The 18,784-nt window shown below is 44.3% G+C and overlaps 1 protein-coding gene across 1 annotated transcript in view; it reads left to right on the top strand.

Moving 5' to 3' along the window:
- The first annotated feature begins 9,691 nt into the window (after nt 1–9,691).
- The window catches only part of BCLAF3 (BCLAF1 and THRAP3 family member 3), a 35,036-nt gene continuing 25,943 nt past the window's right edge, over nt 9,692–18,784 (top strand). The window contains exons 1-2 of the mRNA XM_034060012.1: nt 9,692–9,817; nt 17,508–17,581. Coding sequence (XP_033915903.1) covers nt 17,541–17,581 — 41 coding nt within the window. The 5' untranslated portion in view covers nt 9,692–9,817; nt 17,508–17,540. The remainder of the gene's footprint in view (nt 9,818–17,507; nt 17,582–18,784) is intronic.

Genomic DNA, 18,784 nt, shown 5'->3' with positions numbered 1-18,784 from the left:
ATATATTAATTTGTTTTCTGAGGTTTTGCCAATACACTGAGGAAATGCAGAATGGTGGTGTTGTGGTTTAAGCCCAGCTGGCATCCCAGAAACCATGCAGCCACTCGCTCACTTTCCCCCCTTCATTCCCTTGCTCCCGGAGGGATGGGGAGAAGAATCGAAAGAATGTAACTCCCATGGGTTTTGATACAAGCACTCCAGTAAGTAAGGTATAACACAAACCACTGCTGCTACCACCAGTAATAATAATGATAAGGGAGATAACAAGGGAAGAGAATGCAACCACTCACCACCTGCCGACTGCTACCCAGCCCAACCTGAGGAGCGATCTAGCCTTTTGGGGTAACTGCCCTCAGTTCGTATAGTGGGCATGACATGCTGTGGTATGGAATACATCTTTGGCTGGTTTGGATCAGGTGTCCTGCCTCTGCTTCCTCACGGCTTCCCCTCCTCCCTGGCAGAGCGTGAGACTCAGAAAAGTCCTTGGTCAGAGTAAACATTACTGAGCAGCAACTAAAACCATTGGTGTTATCAGTGCTGTTCCCAGGCTGAAAGTCAAAAACACAGCATTGCACCAGCTACTAAGGAGAAAAATGACTGCTACTGCTGAACCCAGGACAGTTGGCAGAAGAACCTTAATGAGGGCTTCTACACTGTAGCATCTGCCAATATGCAAGCCAGCTTACAGCCCCTGCTTCAGCTCTCTGGGGTTTTACTTGGCAGAGAAAACAGGGAAAAGAAAACTTAGGAGCTGTGGTCAACAGGCACTGTTCTGTTTAGTGTGCAAGAGTATTCCATAAGGGTTCCTGTGTCATAAATGCTAAACTTTGCTTCAAGCTCCATGCATGTGCTGCTGCTTAGAAAGAGGTCAGCCTGGAGCTGCTGTTAGTTGTCTAGTGAAATACTGGGGGAAAATGTTCTACAATTAATATATTTTTCTTTTTTTTTAATAATATCTTCATAAATAAAAGATCTACTTTTATTGTGAAGTATATTAATACTTTCTGTGGGGACAGTTCATCTCACTCTTACTAATGCTTTATTTTCAATAACTTACATAACTGTAAGTAAGTTTCTAATACATAAATAATACCTGTGAGGTAACCGATATTTTCAATAGTTTTCTAGTTAGGTTCAGCATCACTTTCTGTGGTGTCTCAAAAGGTTGTCTCAGGCCTCAGCAGAGGCCTGGAGCAGACGTCCTCGTTCCCCAGAGAGTTAATTTCAAACCAAAATATTATCAGTGAGGGGTGGATCTGGAACCTGAGGCTGCATTTTCATCTAGCAATAAAAAGCTAGAAGGGTGGGGAAAACTGTCCTCTCTCCTGTAATTGTACAAATCACATGTGTGCAGAAAACAATAGAAATAGCAGAGATAGCTGCTCAGGCTCGTGGGGTGGGGATCTTCCCTCTGCCACCTCTAAAACAAGCTTTCACTGCTTCCTAGCCTCACCAGTATATACAGCTCAGGCACTCCTGCCACCACTCTGCTTGTATTTCAGGCATTAGCTGTGGGGCATTTGGGCTGGGGTAGAGTTGATTTTCTTCATGGCAGCCAGCATGGGGTTGTGTTTTGGATTTGTGCTGGAAACCATGTTGATAACTCAGGGATGTTCTAGTTATTGCTGAGTAGTGCTTACAGAAAGACCATTTCTGGTCCTTCTCCTACAGGGCCTTTCTGCTCCTCACACCACCCCACCAGGCTGGGAGTGCACAAGGAGCTGGGAGAGGACACAGCTGGGACAGATGGCCCCAAGCAACCAAAGGGATATTCCATACTGTATGGAGTCATGCTTGGCATATAAAGCTGGGGGAAGGAGTAGAGAGGGAGGACATTCAGAGTGATGATATTTATCTTCTGAAGTCACCATTGCCGTGATGGAGCCCTGCTTTCCAGGGTATGTCTAAACACCTGCCTGACCATGGGATGTGCTGGATGAATTCCTTGTTTTGCTTTGTTTGCATATGCAGCTTTTGTTTAACCTCTTAGAGTGTCCTTATCTCAACCCACGAGTTTCCCCACTTCTACTATTCTAATTCCCTCCCAATCCCACCAGGAGAGAGTGAGCAAGTGGCTGTGTGGGTCTTAGTCCTGGCTGTGGTTAAACCATGACATAGCTCTTTCACTGCTCCGCAACTCCATGTGCCTGAGGTAGTGAAGTGGCCTTCAGCACCAGTCACAGCTGGTCAGAGAAGCATGGGGTCCCAGGACACCTGTGGGGCTTCAGTGCTGCAAGGCAGCCTGGAAACCCTAGTAGACAGCAGACATCCTTCACATAAAGGTTTAAACTGTGGTCCCTTTCCTGTATTAAAATGTAAGTGGGTTAATATTCAAGAGCTGAAGACTGTTTACTCTGTGAGGCCTATTTCTTGTTTGCTCTAAGCCACAGTCCATATCTTGCACAAGGAGACTGTCCTGTAAACGGCACAAATGAATCAGTGAACATAAACTGCTGCTCCTCCTGCTTTTAGCAGGACTTCTTCCCATGCTCTCCCTATACAAGAACAAGGTAGGGACTGAAAACTACTCTGTCTTTGCTCTCATTTTGGAGTAATGTTTTTCAAGCTATTGGTTGCCTTGAAAAACAACATGGAGAGTGGTTGTTTACCTGTGCTGCCTCTGTGCCTGTGTGCACAAATATACGTGTCAGCTACCTGATGTTTGGGGTGTTGGTTTTCAGTATCAATATTAGATTCTGAAAATTGGGGGGGGTTACTATGCTAAAATCTGGAAAATACAATGTATGTTATAACTGAATGCAATTATCTCTTTTTATTCTAATCTGAACAAAAACAGGTTTAAAATTCATTTTATGTGTGCAGAATACATACACTTAAAATACAGAAAATGTAAGCTATTCAGCTGCATTTTTGTTACTGCTATTAGTGGCAATAATATCAGTCCAGAACACTGCAAGTCCTAATGTTTGCCTCTTCCCCCACTTTTTTTATCCCATCATTTCTCTTATCCTTATGGTCTCCTACAGCTGAAGAGTAGGTGATGCTGTTCACCCAGCTGGCCAATTTAACTTGTCTGTTGAAGCAACCTGTTAAGTGTAAAAGCCCTTCAAATTGCAGGCAGAAACACTAAGAGAAAGGATGTTTAAGCTTTTAAAATAATTACATAAAGTATAAGAAAATGATTTCTTGACCCCCAGGATAGTTTTTGACTTGTTTTCTTCTCAGTTGCCTTGTTTGTTCTCCAGTCTGTGTATGTTTTATAGCATTTCTAATGATTCAAGACTGAGGTTGTGATGTTTTTAAACTAGTGGGTTTGATGACTACCTGAGGCCTGCAATTTTCTGGATCAAAACAAATACTTTGGAAACTAGTCCGTGGTGTTTGGCTGGGAGCTTTACAGAAGTAGATGTGTATCCCTGCTGAAATCAAGCCTTAATGATTCCCAGAAAAAAAAGAAAAACAACATACAGGGGAGACTGAATGAATTGAAGGAAATGGTAAGTAATGTGCTGCGTGCTCTGGGAAGTCCTTGCTCTAAGAATAAGTTTTTGAAGTAGTTGCATTAATAGCCCAAACCTGAAGCTTTTGTATTATCACTCATATCTTCTTGCTGTATCTAAAGAGAATAACTTGATGTCAATCACCTTGTTGTAGGTGATTGATGTTGTGTGGGATTGGACCCAAGAACATAAAATTACATAGCTGGAGAAAAAAAAAATGGGTGTGAGAGATGTTCACAGTCAGGGAAATTGCTGTGATGGTGTTTCCTCATTTTTTCTAGAAATAACAGCCACTCTCACCAAACTTAATACATAAGCAGCACAGTAAGAAGGATCAGGGCGATGTCTGTAGCACGATATTAACATTATGCTCACACGTTCCTTTTCAGAGTAATTTCTCTCTTTTAAAATACAGATGGCAACACTGTCTGAATACTGTTATTAGCATCTTTTATATGCAGAGTTATGGGGGTTTAAACAAATATGTTCTATGGAGTTACTCCTGATTTCCCTGGTGTGAGGTCTCAATCAGGAACAGTTTTCACTCTTTTCCTTTTTTTCATAAACGTCTTACCAGTTCAAAGACACAAATTCAAGGGAATATAAATTCTGGTGGTTGACTGCTGGAATGAGTTTGTTCTCACAGCTTCTGGACAAAGACTGCCCACATCACAGCTGGAAGAGAAGCAAAAAGTCCAGGAAGGTTTTTTGAGACTGAATATGTGCTGTACTGTGCTGGGGACAGCAACAAAGCACCACTGGTACAGGCAGTGAATATAATCCTGCTCAGAAATGGATAAAACTTCTCCAGGTGAAGACAAGGTCAGAATTTCTTTCCTTTTGACAAGAAACATTTGTGTTTCTAACCTGTGTTTTCACAAGGTTAATTTATACTGATGTTCTTCGGCTGGTGTTGGTTTTCAGAGTAGAAAGTTTCCTGTAGCAAATTGGAGCTGCTGGTGGATTTAGCATATAAATGAGTGATAGAATGAGGGAGGGGAAGCAGTATAGGTGAATGTAACAGCTGCTGAAGAATGCTAAGATGCTTATGCACATATTTACTACCACATAATTAGTTAAAGTTCCTAACACAAATGACCATCAGTCTATGCCCACAATGTCCTGTCAAGCTGGACACGTTGAAATTTGATCTTTCCTCAGACTTCTCGTACCCTACCTGCAGTCCTGCATCCAGCTATGGGACATCCAGCACAGGAGGGACATGGACCTGTTGGAGTGAGTCCAGAGGAGGGCCACAAAGATGATCAGAGGGCTGGAGCACCTCTCCTATGAAGACTGGCTGAGAGAGCTTGGGTTGTTCAGCCTGGAGAAGGCTCCAGGGAGACCTTATGGCAGCTAAGGGAGCTGGGGATGGACTTTTTGCAGGGGCATGTAGGGACAGGACAAGGAGAAATTGCTTTAAACTGAAAGAGGATAGAATTAGGTTAGATATAAGGAAGAAATTCTTTCTTGTGAGGGTTAGGAGGCACAGGCACAAGTTGCCCAGAGGAGCTGTGGCTGCTCCATCCCTGGCAGGGCTCAGGGCAGGGTTGATGGGGCTTTGAGCCACCTGATCTAGTGGAAGGTGTCCCGGCCCATGGCAGGGGGGTTGGAACCGGATGATCTTTAAGGTCCCTTCTAACACAAACAGTTCCATGATTTTCATTCTGCTATTTCACTGGAATTTCTCCTGTTATCTTTCCAAGATCTAGCCCTTGCACAGGCAAATAAATGCAGCCATTATGTGCCTCTGCTTTCCTCCTCAAATTCATCTGCTGTGGCCTCTTGGGTGATAAGCCTGGTTCAAAGCCTTTGATTTTAAAATCCTCTTACTGTATTTATGTCACACATTGGTGTTAATTCATGCACTGAGATTGTTTTCACTGGTATTTTGCCAAAATTCTACTGAGTTTACACAGGCCGTACGCCCAGCGGCAACAGCGCATTTTCACATGTTGTTACAGGAAAGTCATGATAACCTTATAAATAAAACATATGGGCAGCATTACATCATGAGAGCCCAGCCTCACTACAGGCTCTCTTGAAGGAGTTATCTAGTGATACTATCGGAGACAAGTCATGCAGTCAGTCAACCTGTCATGTTCCTTTGGGTTTTAATTAAACAATTACTTTACAGCTTTCCTTAAATTTCAAAGCTGAACAATGTAGGACTTATTTCCTCTACTAAGGAAGGAATCACTACCTGTTGCTTTGAGCCTAGACTGACAAAAACATCACAGTTCCACAGAAAGCTGTTAAAAAAAAAAAAGTTCTTACAACTGAATTTGGGGTTCTTCGCTTTATTCTGGACCAATTTCTTGCCTTGTCTGGATGAGCTATTGAAGATTTGAAGTTATTTCGACAAGCAAGCTCAGGAGCTGACCTAAACACCAGCATCTCTTTTTCTGTAAGAGAAAGAGCTTTGCTATGGACTTAGAGGCTTAGCTAATTTTGTTCCATTGAGAGGTAAATGATTATGATGATTAATAATGAATATTGTGCCTTCAGAGTATTAGGCAGCTCACTCTTGTTTCAAGACAGGAGAAATACTTTGTGGTCTGGTGAAAGTATTTTGATAAAGAAAAAAGGACCTCTTGCACTAAGGCTTAGGGGTGTTTGGTGAGCTGTGGAAGAAACCGTAAATGTGAAACTCCTGCAGGAACAGAGATACAGGTTAATGAAGCCATCTTAGTCTTAGCAGGAGACATCACAAGATAGTGAAGTACAAACAGAACATTTCCCTTTAGATAGTACAAATGGCTGGCTGGTAAAACCATGGTTACCCTTGGACAGCCATTCTCAATGGTGGACCAGCCCTTTGCAGATGTTGACCCCACCAGACCCTGTCTTGCTGCTCCAGTGTGCTTATTCCCATTTCAGTATTGCCATCTACGGGCTCTGTCTGCAGAGACCAAAATGAATTGTGTATGACAACCAAGCTAACCCACCACCTACAAAGAGCTTTTAATTTCATTTACTTAGTCCACCTACATGGAGAACAGGTGTTGAGCCTTGGCTGCTGTGGTGGTGAAGCCTGCTGGAGGCATGGGATCTTAAAATTCACCCAGTTCCAGTCCCCCTGCCATGGGCAGGGACACCTTCCACTAGACCAGGTTTCTCCAAGCCCTGTTCAACCTGGCCTTGAACACTGCCAGGGATGCAGCAGCCACAGTTTCTCTGGAAGTGCCTCCTTGAAAGAGCAGGTACAAAAGGGCTGTCTGCTATTGAGGGCTAGTTTCTGCCCTTCAGTTCTAGGTGACTTCCATTCATCATTTCTAGGTATTTAGCATGCAAACTGCAGCCATGCTCTTTCCAGAGGGAATGTTTACTAAATGAAACATTAAAGGAATATGAAAGCTATTCTCTATTCGAATGATACTTCATTAGAAAAAACATGGAAATAGAGTAAAATAATTAGTCTTAATAAGCAGTAATTGCTGAGTCTTGTGCAATAGAATACCCTTTGCCATTTAGAGACAGAGAATAATGATGCTGTGGAACTACTAACAGACACTGCTTTGAATACTAATTTAATTTGTAAAGTGTGCTAAAGCTCTTGTTTTCTTAGACTGTACAGTCCCAACCATTGAGACCCTTTTGTACTTACTAGCCACTGGGATAGTGTCCATAAATGTATATTGGATCAGGAGGCAAGTTATTTATTTGCATGTGAGGCAAATAAATAAGCAGCAAACAGGGTAATAATGAAGTTTATAATAATTTAGTTTATCTAATGTAGAAGTTTCTCATACACACACAGAGGTGGTTTGTCTGTACTTGGTGCTCTGGACAAGTTTTTGCTTCAAGTGAGACAATCTGTTTAGTATAAAACATAAAGTTTCACACTAGTCTCCCTCCACACAGGGAACAGGCAAAGCCCTACACTGGCTGAACCAGGGAATAAAACCAAATCTTTGTTCTGTTAGTTTGACTTTCCCAATCTTGAGAGTGAAACTGTATCTACCTGTACAGTTACCTGTACAGTATTTTAAGAAGTTTGCCAAACTGGTAGTGCCTGGCTGAGCCCCCCCCAGCTGGTCCAGGTTTTTTTGGGAAGGTGCAGATTAACTGCATCCACCTGCTTTAGTCTCACTTTCTTGATCTAGCTTGCTCTGCCCAGTTCTCACCCCAAGCTCCTATTAACAAAAACATCAGCACAGTAGAGGCAGCAAGCAGGGGTCAGTGCAGCCTGCCACTATATTTTTATGCCAATAGTTCAGTAAATATTTTTTTCAATCCCTTTTAATTCAGAAGATACTGCTACCAAATTTAAAAATAGTCTTACACTGCTGTAATGAGAATTTCCAAGTGTGTTGGTGAACGCAGGAAGTTATTATGTACAGCAGTCATACAGGGTTCCTTGTGTTTGAGCTAGTCCAGGAAGAATCAAGTAGGATCCTGGAGACAAAGATAGTGACTGGATTTATAGCTGTGAAGAGGGATCCCTCAGTCCCATCTACAGCAACTCCACCAAGGTTGAGAAGATGGAGATCTGAAGGTAATGCTCTGCTGAAAGAGCAGCCCTATAAAAGCAGGACAGCGAGATGTTAGCAGCTAAAAGTCAAACGACAGATGAAGTTGTAGGCCATGCTGGTGCTGGGAACATGAGGAAAGAGAGACCACTTCTTTGAAGTACATCTAAGGAAGGGGAGACCAGTAAGCTCTGAAGAGCCCCTCAGCAGGGAAGGCTCATGAGGAGCCGCCCCCTCCCAGGACACCTCCGACCAGGCTCCTCTCAGCTTGGGAGCCACTGCCTGCTCCTCAGGGGGCAGAAAGTGGCCGGAGCAAGGCAGCCCCGAACCGCCTCCCTCTCCAGTTTTTGTGCAGTCAGCAGAAACTTCACCCTGTTGACCATGGTATGATGACAGAGTAAATGCAGCACTATGGCTCTAAGATAAATCAGAAATGTGAAGACTCCCTAACTCAGACTGCTGATTCTGGCTCTTTTGGGGCTTAAATTTATTTGTTAAAAAAATTAAAAATAATAATAATGCCGACAGACTTGGGTTTTGGCAAGCCTTACACTGTGTCATCTGCTGGGCTGCTGTACTGATAACCGATCAGGTATCACGCATCTTCCTGCAACTATTGTAAAAGTAAAAACCCAACATCAATTTGTGTTTGAGCTAAACCAAAAGCATGTACCTGCATCTCATCAAACTTACACTAATGAGCTGTGACAGTGCAGCAAACTAGTATTCACAATCCTTGACCGACAACATTGAACACCTAATGTAACCCTGAGAGTGTCAGTGTCTCCTTTTACGTGGAGTTTTACATGATCTTCAAACCTCTTCCCAAACGGTTTTCAAGCATAAAAAGATACCCTGTTTTGAAAGCGCTTACAGTATGTGTGGTACGTACTCCTGCCGCTTACAGCTCTTGAAGGAAAAACTCACCCAGCACTCACTCCGAAGCAAACCCGTTGGGCCTGCTGGGTATCATGACTGACAATCAAGGCAGCGCATCCCAGGGGCCTTCAAGGGAGGGCGTTCAAATCGCTGGGATCGATCCTATCTCCCCGGAAGAGGAGCGCTGCAGTACTGCGGCACACACACTCACACGGGCACTCCAGGAACTTGAAGGGAGCCTTAGAAAACCCTTCGAAGCCTCGCTAAAAGCGCCTCAAGCCTCTCAGCAGCAGACCCTGATAGGCGAGCCGGCGGAAGGCCCTGGCGGTGTGCGGCCTCCCCACCGCTCCGCGTCGCAGGGGCTCAGCTGCCAGCTCTATGACTGCGGCCCCCGGACAAATCTTATTCTTCCGACCAAGCCCTTCCTGCCAGACCCTCCGCGGCGCAGACCGGCCGGGACCAGGGCTGGGATCGCAGCGTCCCTCAGGCACACTCCGGTGGTTCGGGGCTGCCTTGCTCCTGCCACTCTCCGTCCTCCGGAGGAGCAGGCAGCGGCTCCCAAGCCGAGAGGTGCCTGGTGGGAGGTGTCCTGGGAGGGGGCGGCTCCTCATTGGCCTTCCCTGCTGAGGAGCTCCTGACAGCTCGGAATCTCCTGCGGGAACGGCTCCGGCCGGTAAGGAGTGGCCGCAGGGAGCTGCTCAGCACCCACCACCCGTAGGGGTTGGGCTTTGGTCAGCTCACGGTGGCTGTGGTGGGCGCGGCACCGGAGCGAGGGGCCGCGGGGAAGCTGCCAAGAACGGGAATAGGGGGAGGCCAGAGCTCCGCCCGCCCCTCCTCTTCCGGGGCACCCGCCCTCCGCCCGCCCTTTCTCTCCGCCGCGCCCGTAGGGAGCAGCTGCGGCCGGCACGGCCCGTCGGGACCCGCCCCGCCTCCTTGCCGGGCACCTGCTCGGGGCGGAGCGGCGGCGGCCGGAGCGAGCGGCGGGAGGCAGCGGCAGCTCTGGCGGTGAGTGTGGGGCTGGCGGTGGCCCCACGGCCTCGATGGGGCCTGGTCAGGCTCCTCCTGGGCAGGCGCGGGGGCGCGGCAGCGTGGGGGGTCTGGCCCGTGTAGCGGAGCGGGAGCTGGGTGCGTGGGGCCCAGTAGCGGTCATTGTCCCTGGCAGTACCGCCTGCGCGCCCGGCGCCGGATGGGGCCATCCCCCGCCCCGGTAGTTGTTAAGGAGCGGGCCGGGCACTGGGGCTGCTGTGCTGGGCCGTGGTGCGCGGAGCTGCACCGCCTCCTGCAGCGTCCAGTGGAGGGCCTGGCGGGCCCGAGAGGCGGCCGGGACGTGCCGCTGCGGTTCACCTCGTCGATCCGGGCGGCTCTGGCCGGCGGCGGTGTGTGCTGCGGTGTGGGCTACTGGACCCATCTTGGGGCTGTTGGTGCCTGGGTGGCCTGGAGGAGCGGTGTCTGTAGCTCGCCTCTCACCGCGTGTGTGCCTGTGTCGGTACGTGTGCATATATATATATATGTATATGCACATCAGTGCGTGTGTATTTTGTGGCACGATGCGAGCATTCAGCTCGAGCATTCAGCGGGGCTTGGGAGGGCCAGGAACAAAGCATGGAGCAGGCGGAAAGAGGTGCCGTGGGGCTGTTAGCACTATGCCCCCCGTGTCCTGATGATTCCAGAAAGCCCTTTGCTCTGAGGCCCCTGCGTGAGCAGCAGAGCAGGGCTGAGGTTGCTATTCGCTGACAGCGTAAGGACAGCGTTTTTCTCTGAGGTGAACAAGGCATAATAAATACCAGCAGTCTCTGTTCCTAGCAACTTACATGTTGTCACACACAGATTTATGCCAGCTAGTGTGTTTATAATAACTTAGAGCAGTACAGGTTTTTGTACAGCAGTCACATCTTGCTTTTAGCGTGTCTTTGGTCTAGCTTAATTCACATTCAGAATGAGTCAAACCAAAGCAAAATGAATTGGATTTGACCAGATCTGTGTCTTTTGGTACTTCTTTGGTTGGTTTGGCTGATCATACACCATTATTCATACACATCTGAGGAAGCAGTAGTGTCTTGAGAGGAATCAGTGATAGCAGTCTCCTCGGTTGGCTCAGCTCCGTCCAGAGCAGCAACACCTAATTTTTACTGCAATTCTTAAACCCTCCAAGTCACCTGTAAATACAGTACAGGTTCTTGAATTGCAATAGGGTTTAAACCAAAGACTACTCAAATTGCTGGGAGATTTTAATTGCCTGGTTACCTTCTGTGTTTGTGGGCCTCAAGGAAAAGCGAATGTTGTGTGAAAGTTTTGCTGGGTGTGGATGGCTGGAGGAAGAGCATGGAGGAGGATGCCAGGAAGGGAGGGGAAGAACTATGCAGAAGGAATGGAAGGATCTCTGGTGACAGAAGCCATGTTGTGGCAGCCTGTGAGACACTGGGCTGGGCAGAGAGGGACAGCAAACACGGATGACTAAGTCTTTCCCCTTGTTTTCATTCCTTCACTCTGAAGGACTAATCAGAAGCTAAGAGGCTTTTTTTTCTGGTGTTTTATTTTAATATTGGTGTTGATGAGGAGAGGTGAAATTAATTAACTTCCTTTAAAGGCACGCCCTGTTAACCTGATAAACAGCTGTCTGTCTAAGGGAAGTGTCCATGCACTCCTCCACATCTGCCTTCAGCAAAATAACTGGTATTTCTGCCACCGCTTTTGTAAGAGTGATCAAACCAACTCTCCATCCGCCTGCGCTGAGATGGGCTTGATTTCGGTGCAGCCTTGCCTTGTGGGTGTTCACCTGTCAGGAGGTAACATAGGCAGGGTTAGTGTCGCAGCAAGCTGGCAAGCAGTGTAGTTGCATGCACTTGGGTTTGCTTTTCCTCTCCAGTGGCAGCAGGCACTTGCTGTCTGCAGGGAAGGGAGGAAACATGCTGGGAGCAGTCCAGTGAGAGCTTATTTCTCTGGTGTGTCTGGGCAAGGCAGCCTGGGCCTCCCAGCCTCCTGGCAGCTATGTTGTGTGGCATTGCTGATACTGAATAAATAAGGGATTTCGTTTGGTTTTGTGGTGGTTTTGTGACTTAGGGTGAAAAAGTGAAGGTCTCCATTATGGTTTGTACGTGGTGGAGAGCTTTCAGTAAGCAGGAAGTTGTTGTGGTTTGTCACTGGGACTATGACAGGGCCAGATTTAATACTTCTGATGTCCCTTTAGAAACTGGTAGGCAGAAGTGGCTGAGGATGGTGCTGTGACATTTCAGGCTCTGTAATAGATGTGTGTTAAAGGCCTTTAAGGCAGAGCATTGTAGAAATAGAGCACCAATACTTTCATGGGTTGTGGGGTTTTTGTGTTTTTTTTTTTAAGTGTTTGAGAGTGAAATATAGTGAAATATTTAAGTTATTATGTGATACAGTTTTGCAGTTTTATCCTGCTCAGTCTTTCCAAGTTGGCATCGTAATCTGTTTTTCTGCAAAGGTGAGGTATTGCCTGCTAATTAGTGCCATTAAATGGGTTGCTTTTAAATTAGAGCATGCTGAGCTTAAGTTACATGATCAGTAGATCTACTCAGTTATTTTTACTCATTTGTTCAAATATGCAGGGGAATACTTTCTGTGTATCCCAAGGAATTACTTAAATTTTTAGTGGTCCATTAAGATATACTGTATGCTTCAGCTTATGCTTGTGCTTTCTGTAGTAGGTTTTTATCCTACTGTGAATGTAATAATTTTTATATGTCTACTCTGTATAGCAAGCAGAGGAGAGTGATGCTGGCATGCTGCCCCTGCATGGGATGGTTACCTCGCCAGCATGAGGCTTGGCTGTCTATTAACAATCCTTGGTATTGGGACACAACCTGCATAAAGCTGCCTTCTCCAGCTGGTGCCAAAGAAAAAGGATAAAGCTGAGAAGGAGGACAAAAAGTTCTCTAAATCTGCAATGGGTGCGGTTTCTGAGGCCAGAGGCCCTGTTGCTGAGCTGACAAATGGGAGCATTGGAGCTCCCTGCGCTCCTTGGGTGGTGGCACATTTGGCCAGGACCCCTCACACACACTCCTCAGCCAGGGTGTGTGTCCTTGACTTCTTGTAGCTCATAGTCTTCAAACCTGTTACATCTCTCCTGCCCTGAGGTACTATGCCTTATGCTGGGAGTCACCTATATGGGTTGGCAAAGCTGTAACTCTGCTGCAGACATTACTTTGGTGCTGAAGCATGGGGCAGGGTTGTGCTGTGCACTTTGACATATTTCCTCCAGCCCTTGCAGGGTTGGGGATGGTGGATGGAGGTGCCAGGTGGGAGTTGTGGTTTTGAGGTTGAAGGTGTTTGGTAGAAAAGTCAGGGAAAAGTGGTTGTATGTGTGGCCAGTGCAGCACTGGGACTCTCTGCCTGTGGTAATGGTACCCTGGCTAGTCTAGGAAGCATTGGTTAAAGGAGATGTGAAGTCCTGTTGCAGATTCAGAAACATTCACGTGAGTTTGCTGGGTGATGTTTCTGTCCTTACACTCTTTCTTGGGCATTTGCTGTTGGAGGTTCTAAGATTTGCCTGAAAGCTGGATGGACAAGAACATGACAGGCTAGTTCCTTGCTTAGACAGTGGCGGGTGCTACATGGGGCAGCCTTTGAAACAACTTATCTACTAGAAAAGTTGCTGGTTCTATACTTCTCATTAAAGAAGAGCATAAATAAGTTCTTTATTGCAGGCTTCATGATCTTTCACTTTCTTTTTAAGCCTGGAGTGCAGCTGAGCTTTTAATTTGATTGCATTTCTGTCAAATACTTGGCCATTTTAGAGTTGAGATTCTCAGTTCCTGATTTCTCTTTCTTGACAGCCACTGCAGCACTACATGCTTTGGCATGTCCCTTGCAGCTTCCGGTTGATCTCTTCCAAGAAGACAGTCAATGAAAAGCTTGTAGCTACTCCTCATCTTTTTGGGCAGAATGAGGGAATAGCGAGCTGGGTAGTTTTTGCAGCACAGTGCAGGTCAGTGTCTGTTTTCCTGCCTTATGTGTGACCCAGCCTATGAAACACTTGCTTATCCCTTCCTCCTCTAGAAGATTGGGGAGGCAGTGGCAAGAACGGTTGGGCAATCCCTTACAAAGGGATGAGGAATTGTGTCTCCCTTCACTATTGGTGAAATGGCAGTTGAAGAGCAGCTCCAGTTCAACTGCTGTTGACCTGCTTTTTGTGTGTCCTGTGTAGGGTTTCTTCCATGGCCTATTGTAGATGATGAAAGGAACCCCGAAAAAACAATCTACATATTTATGGTCTGTTTACAGGAGAGTTCACTACTACTACTCAGTCTTATCTGCAAGGTTTTAGCTGTTAGGGACTTGCTGGTGTGTGCCACTTTGCGTTAGGAAGAGCTCCAGTTCCCCTCCATTCAGCTAAATGACTGCAGTAATTTGTGGTTTCTTGTAGTTCATGCTGGGGAAAATCAAGGAGATTGAAGGTTGTTCTGTTCAGGAAAGGAAGTTGTTTAAAATGTATAGCCTTTCTGATAGAACCTGTGTTCAGGTTGCACTTCCTGTACAATTTCTGGTCATTTTCAAATTGTGTCTCAAGATACTCCTTTCAGGTTTGTAGTAGGTGGATAGCACAAAAAATTCACACTTGTCAAAGCACTGATCTCTCCAGGGTGGAATCAAAGGAGAGCTGGAAGCAGGCTTGAGGCTGTTTCTTGTGAGCTGCTTTCAATTCCAAAAGTCAAGGAAAAGAAAATAAAAGGTGGGGTTGCCATTAATATTTAAAAACCAGCTAACCATGGTTACTGGTAACTCCTCCAATGAGTTACTTATTGTAACGAAACAAGCACAAGCAGCACTGTGATTGTAATAATATTGCTTCCTACTTAAAAAAATAGTATTTAATGTTTTTGTAGTGACAGCATCTCTTAAAGTACAGCGGGAGGACTTGAAGAAATTCAGAATCCATATTGGTACCTCTGCTTCAATAGGACCTGGCTGCTGGATGGCTGACTTGGGAACTGTAGGGCCTTTACCTGGTCCAAGTAATTCTGCTATAGTCACTTCCTACCTGGTGCCACCCTGCAAAAAGCTTGCTCTTGGGATGGAGCCATATTGTTGGTCTGAGAGAAGTGATTTAGACTTGAATTTAACAATGTGCTTACAAATTCTATATAGAAATTAATTTTGTGATTAGGTTACACTGGGAATCTTGACTGGGGTCGAGTGTCTGCTGCCTTGCCATGTGCTGTGTATTGCATCTCGAATCTTGCAGTGCGGAAACCATATTGTGTGGGTCACATTTTAGGAGACACATTGAAACAGATGAACACTGTCTTTCTACTAAACAAAAGGATTGTCTTGGATGAAAATTACAGTAGTCCTCTTTATCCTAAGGCAAGATCTAGGACATGCTGTCACAGACCCTTTTGTGCTTTTAGTATGATTGTTCAGCCAGTCTAGGAAGAATAAAGAATCTCTCATTATATATATTCAGTTTTTAGCTTGATTGGTCTGAGATGAGAGATGCTGGTAGACGAGGTTCTGTACAATGGTTGGGTTTAATGGTACTTTTGTCTTTTTGGTGCTTACATAGTCACTTGAAAATAAAGGATAAAATTCAGAACTGAAGGGAAGATAGAAAGATTTTGAATGGCACATAAAACACTGTCACTTTTTAAAGCTTACAAGAAGAGAGGGTAGTAGTGAATCTTGAACAGTTATTGAGATGTATTAGCCAGGAGGGTATTGTTTTTTTTGTCTCTGAAATACTGGTCAGTTTGGTAAGATATGTTTTTTATGGGTGAGAAAAAGCAAATGTTTTGGTCACAATGTTACTTTTCTATGAAAAATAATATTTAATGAGTACTGGCATTGGGACATCATATTTATTTAACTTTGGCTAATATAATCTCCAAGTAAGCAAAGGGACTGAAGTTAATTCATGGCATGCAGTCCTCAGACACATGCCTTTAGAATCCAAGAGGAAATGCTAACTTCATATTTGAAAATGCAGGGAATGATTATTGTATGTTGTCTTTGGGGTACTTTGGGTTTTTTTTGCTTCCCTATCATGCTTTGTCACATGGAAAGATTCATTGCAGAGCAAATGTTTTCCTGGTAAACAGGAGACTTCTGAGATTTAAAAAGGTAAATTCAAGAAGGCTTTCTCCAGAACTGAGCTGTTGCTATGTCTTGCAAATAGTTGTCCAGTTAGTTTATGGTGCAACTTAATGAGCAGGAAATAAACGTTTCCAGAAGCACTCTGAAATGTAGCAGGTCGCTTGTGTAACATCCACCTGTGGTAGTAGGCATCAGAAGCATTCTCTGCATGTATTTTTCTGTAAGGTACTGCTGGTTTAGCCATGAGCTAATCATACAAATGGGTATAGCAAGGAGTAATATTTTATTTGGCCAATTAGCGTGATTGAGGGGGGGAGTGTGAGGCCCTGGGTCAGGCATGTGGGTGCACACTACTTTTCCAGTTTCTTATGTGTCTTAAAGCTTGCTGGTTTTTCTTCCATTTCAGTTGTTCAGGTAAAAAATTTAGTTGAAGAAGTTATCTGAGCACTAGGAATGTTAAAAAGGCTATACTTGGCCAGTCCAGACTAGTTTTCTGTTCCATGACTGTGAGTCTGTGAGCAAATAATTACAGAAAATTCCAAAGCACATAGAGTGACATTGACCTGGAACATTCTTCCAGTTTCAAGTGACTGCTTGTTCATTAATTTCAGAGCTGTTGATGGATCTGTTTTTGTATCTATTTATACTTCTGGCCTTTAGAGCATCTTGTGGTAGGTAGGAGCTGTAGGCATCGGTATGTGGTCCAAGTTCCTACTTTTAACCACTTACCTAGTAACTTTATTCTGCTTTAATCCTTGTGTTTGTTAAATAATGAATAATCATTTCATTCCTATTCATCAGCCCCATTACTGGTGAGTTTGCATATAATTTCATTGCTTGTTTTCCGAGTTTCTAACTTTTTTTTTTTGCAAAGACGAACAAGAAGGGTAGATTCCATGGGTGTTTTTGTCATTCTTCTATAGCTTTTATGAGAAGATGCAGAGCTGCTTCCAGGATTTAGAAGCAGTGCTTTCTGTCACAGTGCATCCACTGTATATTTAAATGTGTGTCTAGGTAGTAGGTTATTGATAAGTAATGTATAAAAATGAGAAGTGATCTTTTGCACGTATTTTTATGTGCGTGGATGAAGTGCATGATGATACAGCAGTTAAGACCTGATAGAACTGTTAAAGCTTACAGTAGATCTGTAACTATAAAAAGGTATCAGGGCGTATTACAAATTTGAATTTTGGTATATGTGAAGTTAAGAATATAACTTGATGCAAACCCATTTTTCTTTGTAAATTGGTTTTAAAGCTATCTGCCTCTCCCCTCTATCATCTGTGGCATTCAACACATACTAAGTTACAGCATTTATTTTAGTTGCTGCAGCTTACTTGTGAGTTTATAAGCATTTAAATCCAAAGTGAATAGACAGCATTGCAAAATCGAGAGGAAAAGGGAGCAGTGGTCAAATATTTAAGTCTTTATAAAGAAAATAAGCTGTACTTTAAAATCAGAAATCAGGCAAAAGTTACTTGCCTTAAAATGGGAATTAGATGTAAAAGTAAAACATACTAAAATATGCCTCACCCCGACTTTGAAGCATCTAATACTACACTTGTTAAAAACAGCCATCCCTGCTGCAATCTGTAGTACCGTTCTGTTACTAGATTAGTAAATTGTATCATTTTTACAGCTTCAAGAAACTCATATAAACACATGAGAGAAGATGACAAGATCTAGATCAAGATCACCACGGTGGAAACCAAGGTAGATATTTATCCATAACTTGTGTTCTGAAATGTAGCTCTATATAGGTACTTCTAATTAGAACCTGAAACTGATGTAAAGAAAGAAAACTGCACCCAGAGTTCCTATTTATAAGGTGTATTTTTTTTTCCAGACTAAACTCATATAACTTTTTTTTCCCAAATTACAATTTGATTATGATTTTTTTTCTTCTTAAAGCTGGAGGTGTTAGTTTTGGTGTCTGCCAGAAACCTTGCTCAACACGCATGTTTTGGAACTACTTTAAGCACAAAATCCAAGCACCAAACTGGTTTGGGTTATTTTCACTCAAATACCACCTGGTACACTTAGTGTCTGTAACTCTTCTGGTCTACAGGGAGGGCCAGAAAACACTACTTGGTTCAAACATTTCAGGCTTTCTGAGCCTTTGGGGCTGATCCACAGATCGATTTTTAGCGCAGTTAGATTTGCCTTGCAGCATAACACAAACTGAAATAATGGGAGTCAGTGCCCTTCTTTTTGGACAGTAGCCTAGTAGTGTGTGTCATTGGTGTTTCTCACCAGAATAACATCTGGGTTACTGCATGCTGTTAGTTATCCACCTAATCTTTAGGACTTGTAATGCAATTTTGAGGTTTTAAAGGAAACTGGAATGCAATTTTATGCTTTCAAGAGCTTGAAACTACTTTGCTGGTTTTGGGGTGCTTTTCTAAATGGACTAATGAAGTTGTGATGACCAAGACAAAGGAAGTTTATTGAATAGCAAAGAAAAATGTGTGGGGCTTTTTGTTTCCTTCTTTTTTAAAAGACTAATCCTCTCTACTTCCATACTAGATTGATAGTCTGGAATATGGCCTTCTAGTGAAGAGCAGGGAGGAATGCCCCAGCTCTCATTAAAATGCGAGCTTTAACCAGAACAAAATGGGGTGGGCACAGCAGTATGGGCATTATTGGGAGTTAGCCACTATAGTTTTGTGAAGAGTTGCGGTTCTGAGTTTGAGCCTTTATGCAGAAAAAGAGCAAATAGTTATGGCAAATTGTACATTTGAAATATGTGGACAAAGAAAGTGACTTCCTTGAATTTTTTTCAACTTATGTTCTTTGGCTTTATTAAAGAGTGTATTAGGAGTATACACTGAATCACAAGAGTGGTTTGGGTTGGAAGGGACCTTAAAGACCATCTAGTTCAACCCCCTACCACGGGCAGTGACAGCTTCCACTAGA

Source organism: Melopsittacus undulatus, chromosome 2, assembly GCF_012275295.1.
Source record: "Melopsittacus undulatus isolate bMelUnd1 chromosome 2, bMelUnd1.mat.Z, whole genome shotgun sequence".
NCBI classification, from domain to species: Eukaryota; Metazoa; Chordata; class Aves; order Psittaciformes; family Psittaculidae; genus Melopsittacus; species Melopsittacus undulatus.
Note: the sequence above shows the minus strand (reverse complement) of the source record. Positions and strands in the feature narration are given on the sequence as shown.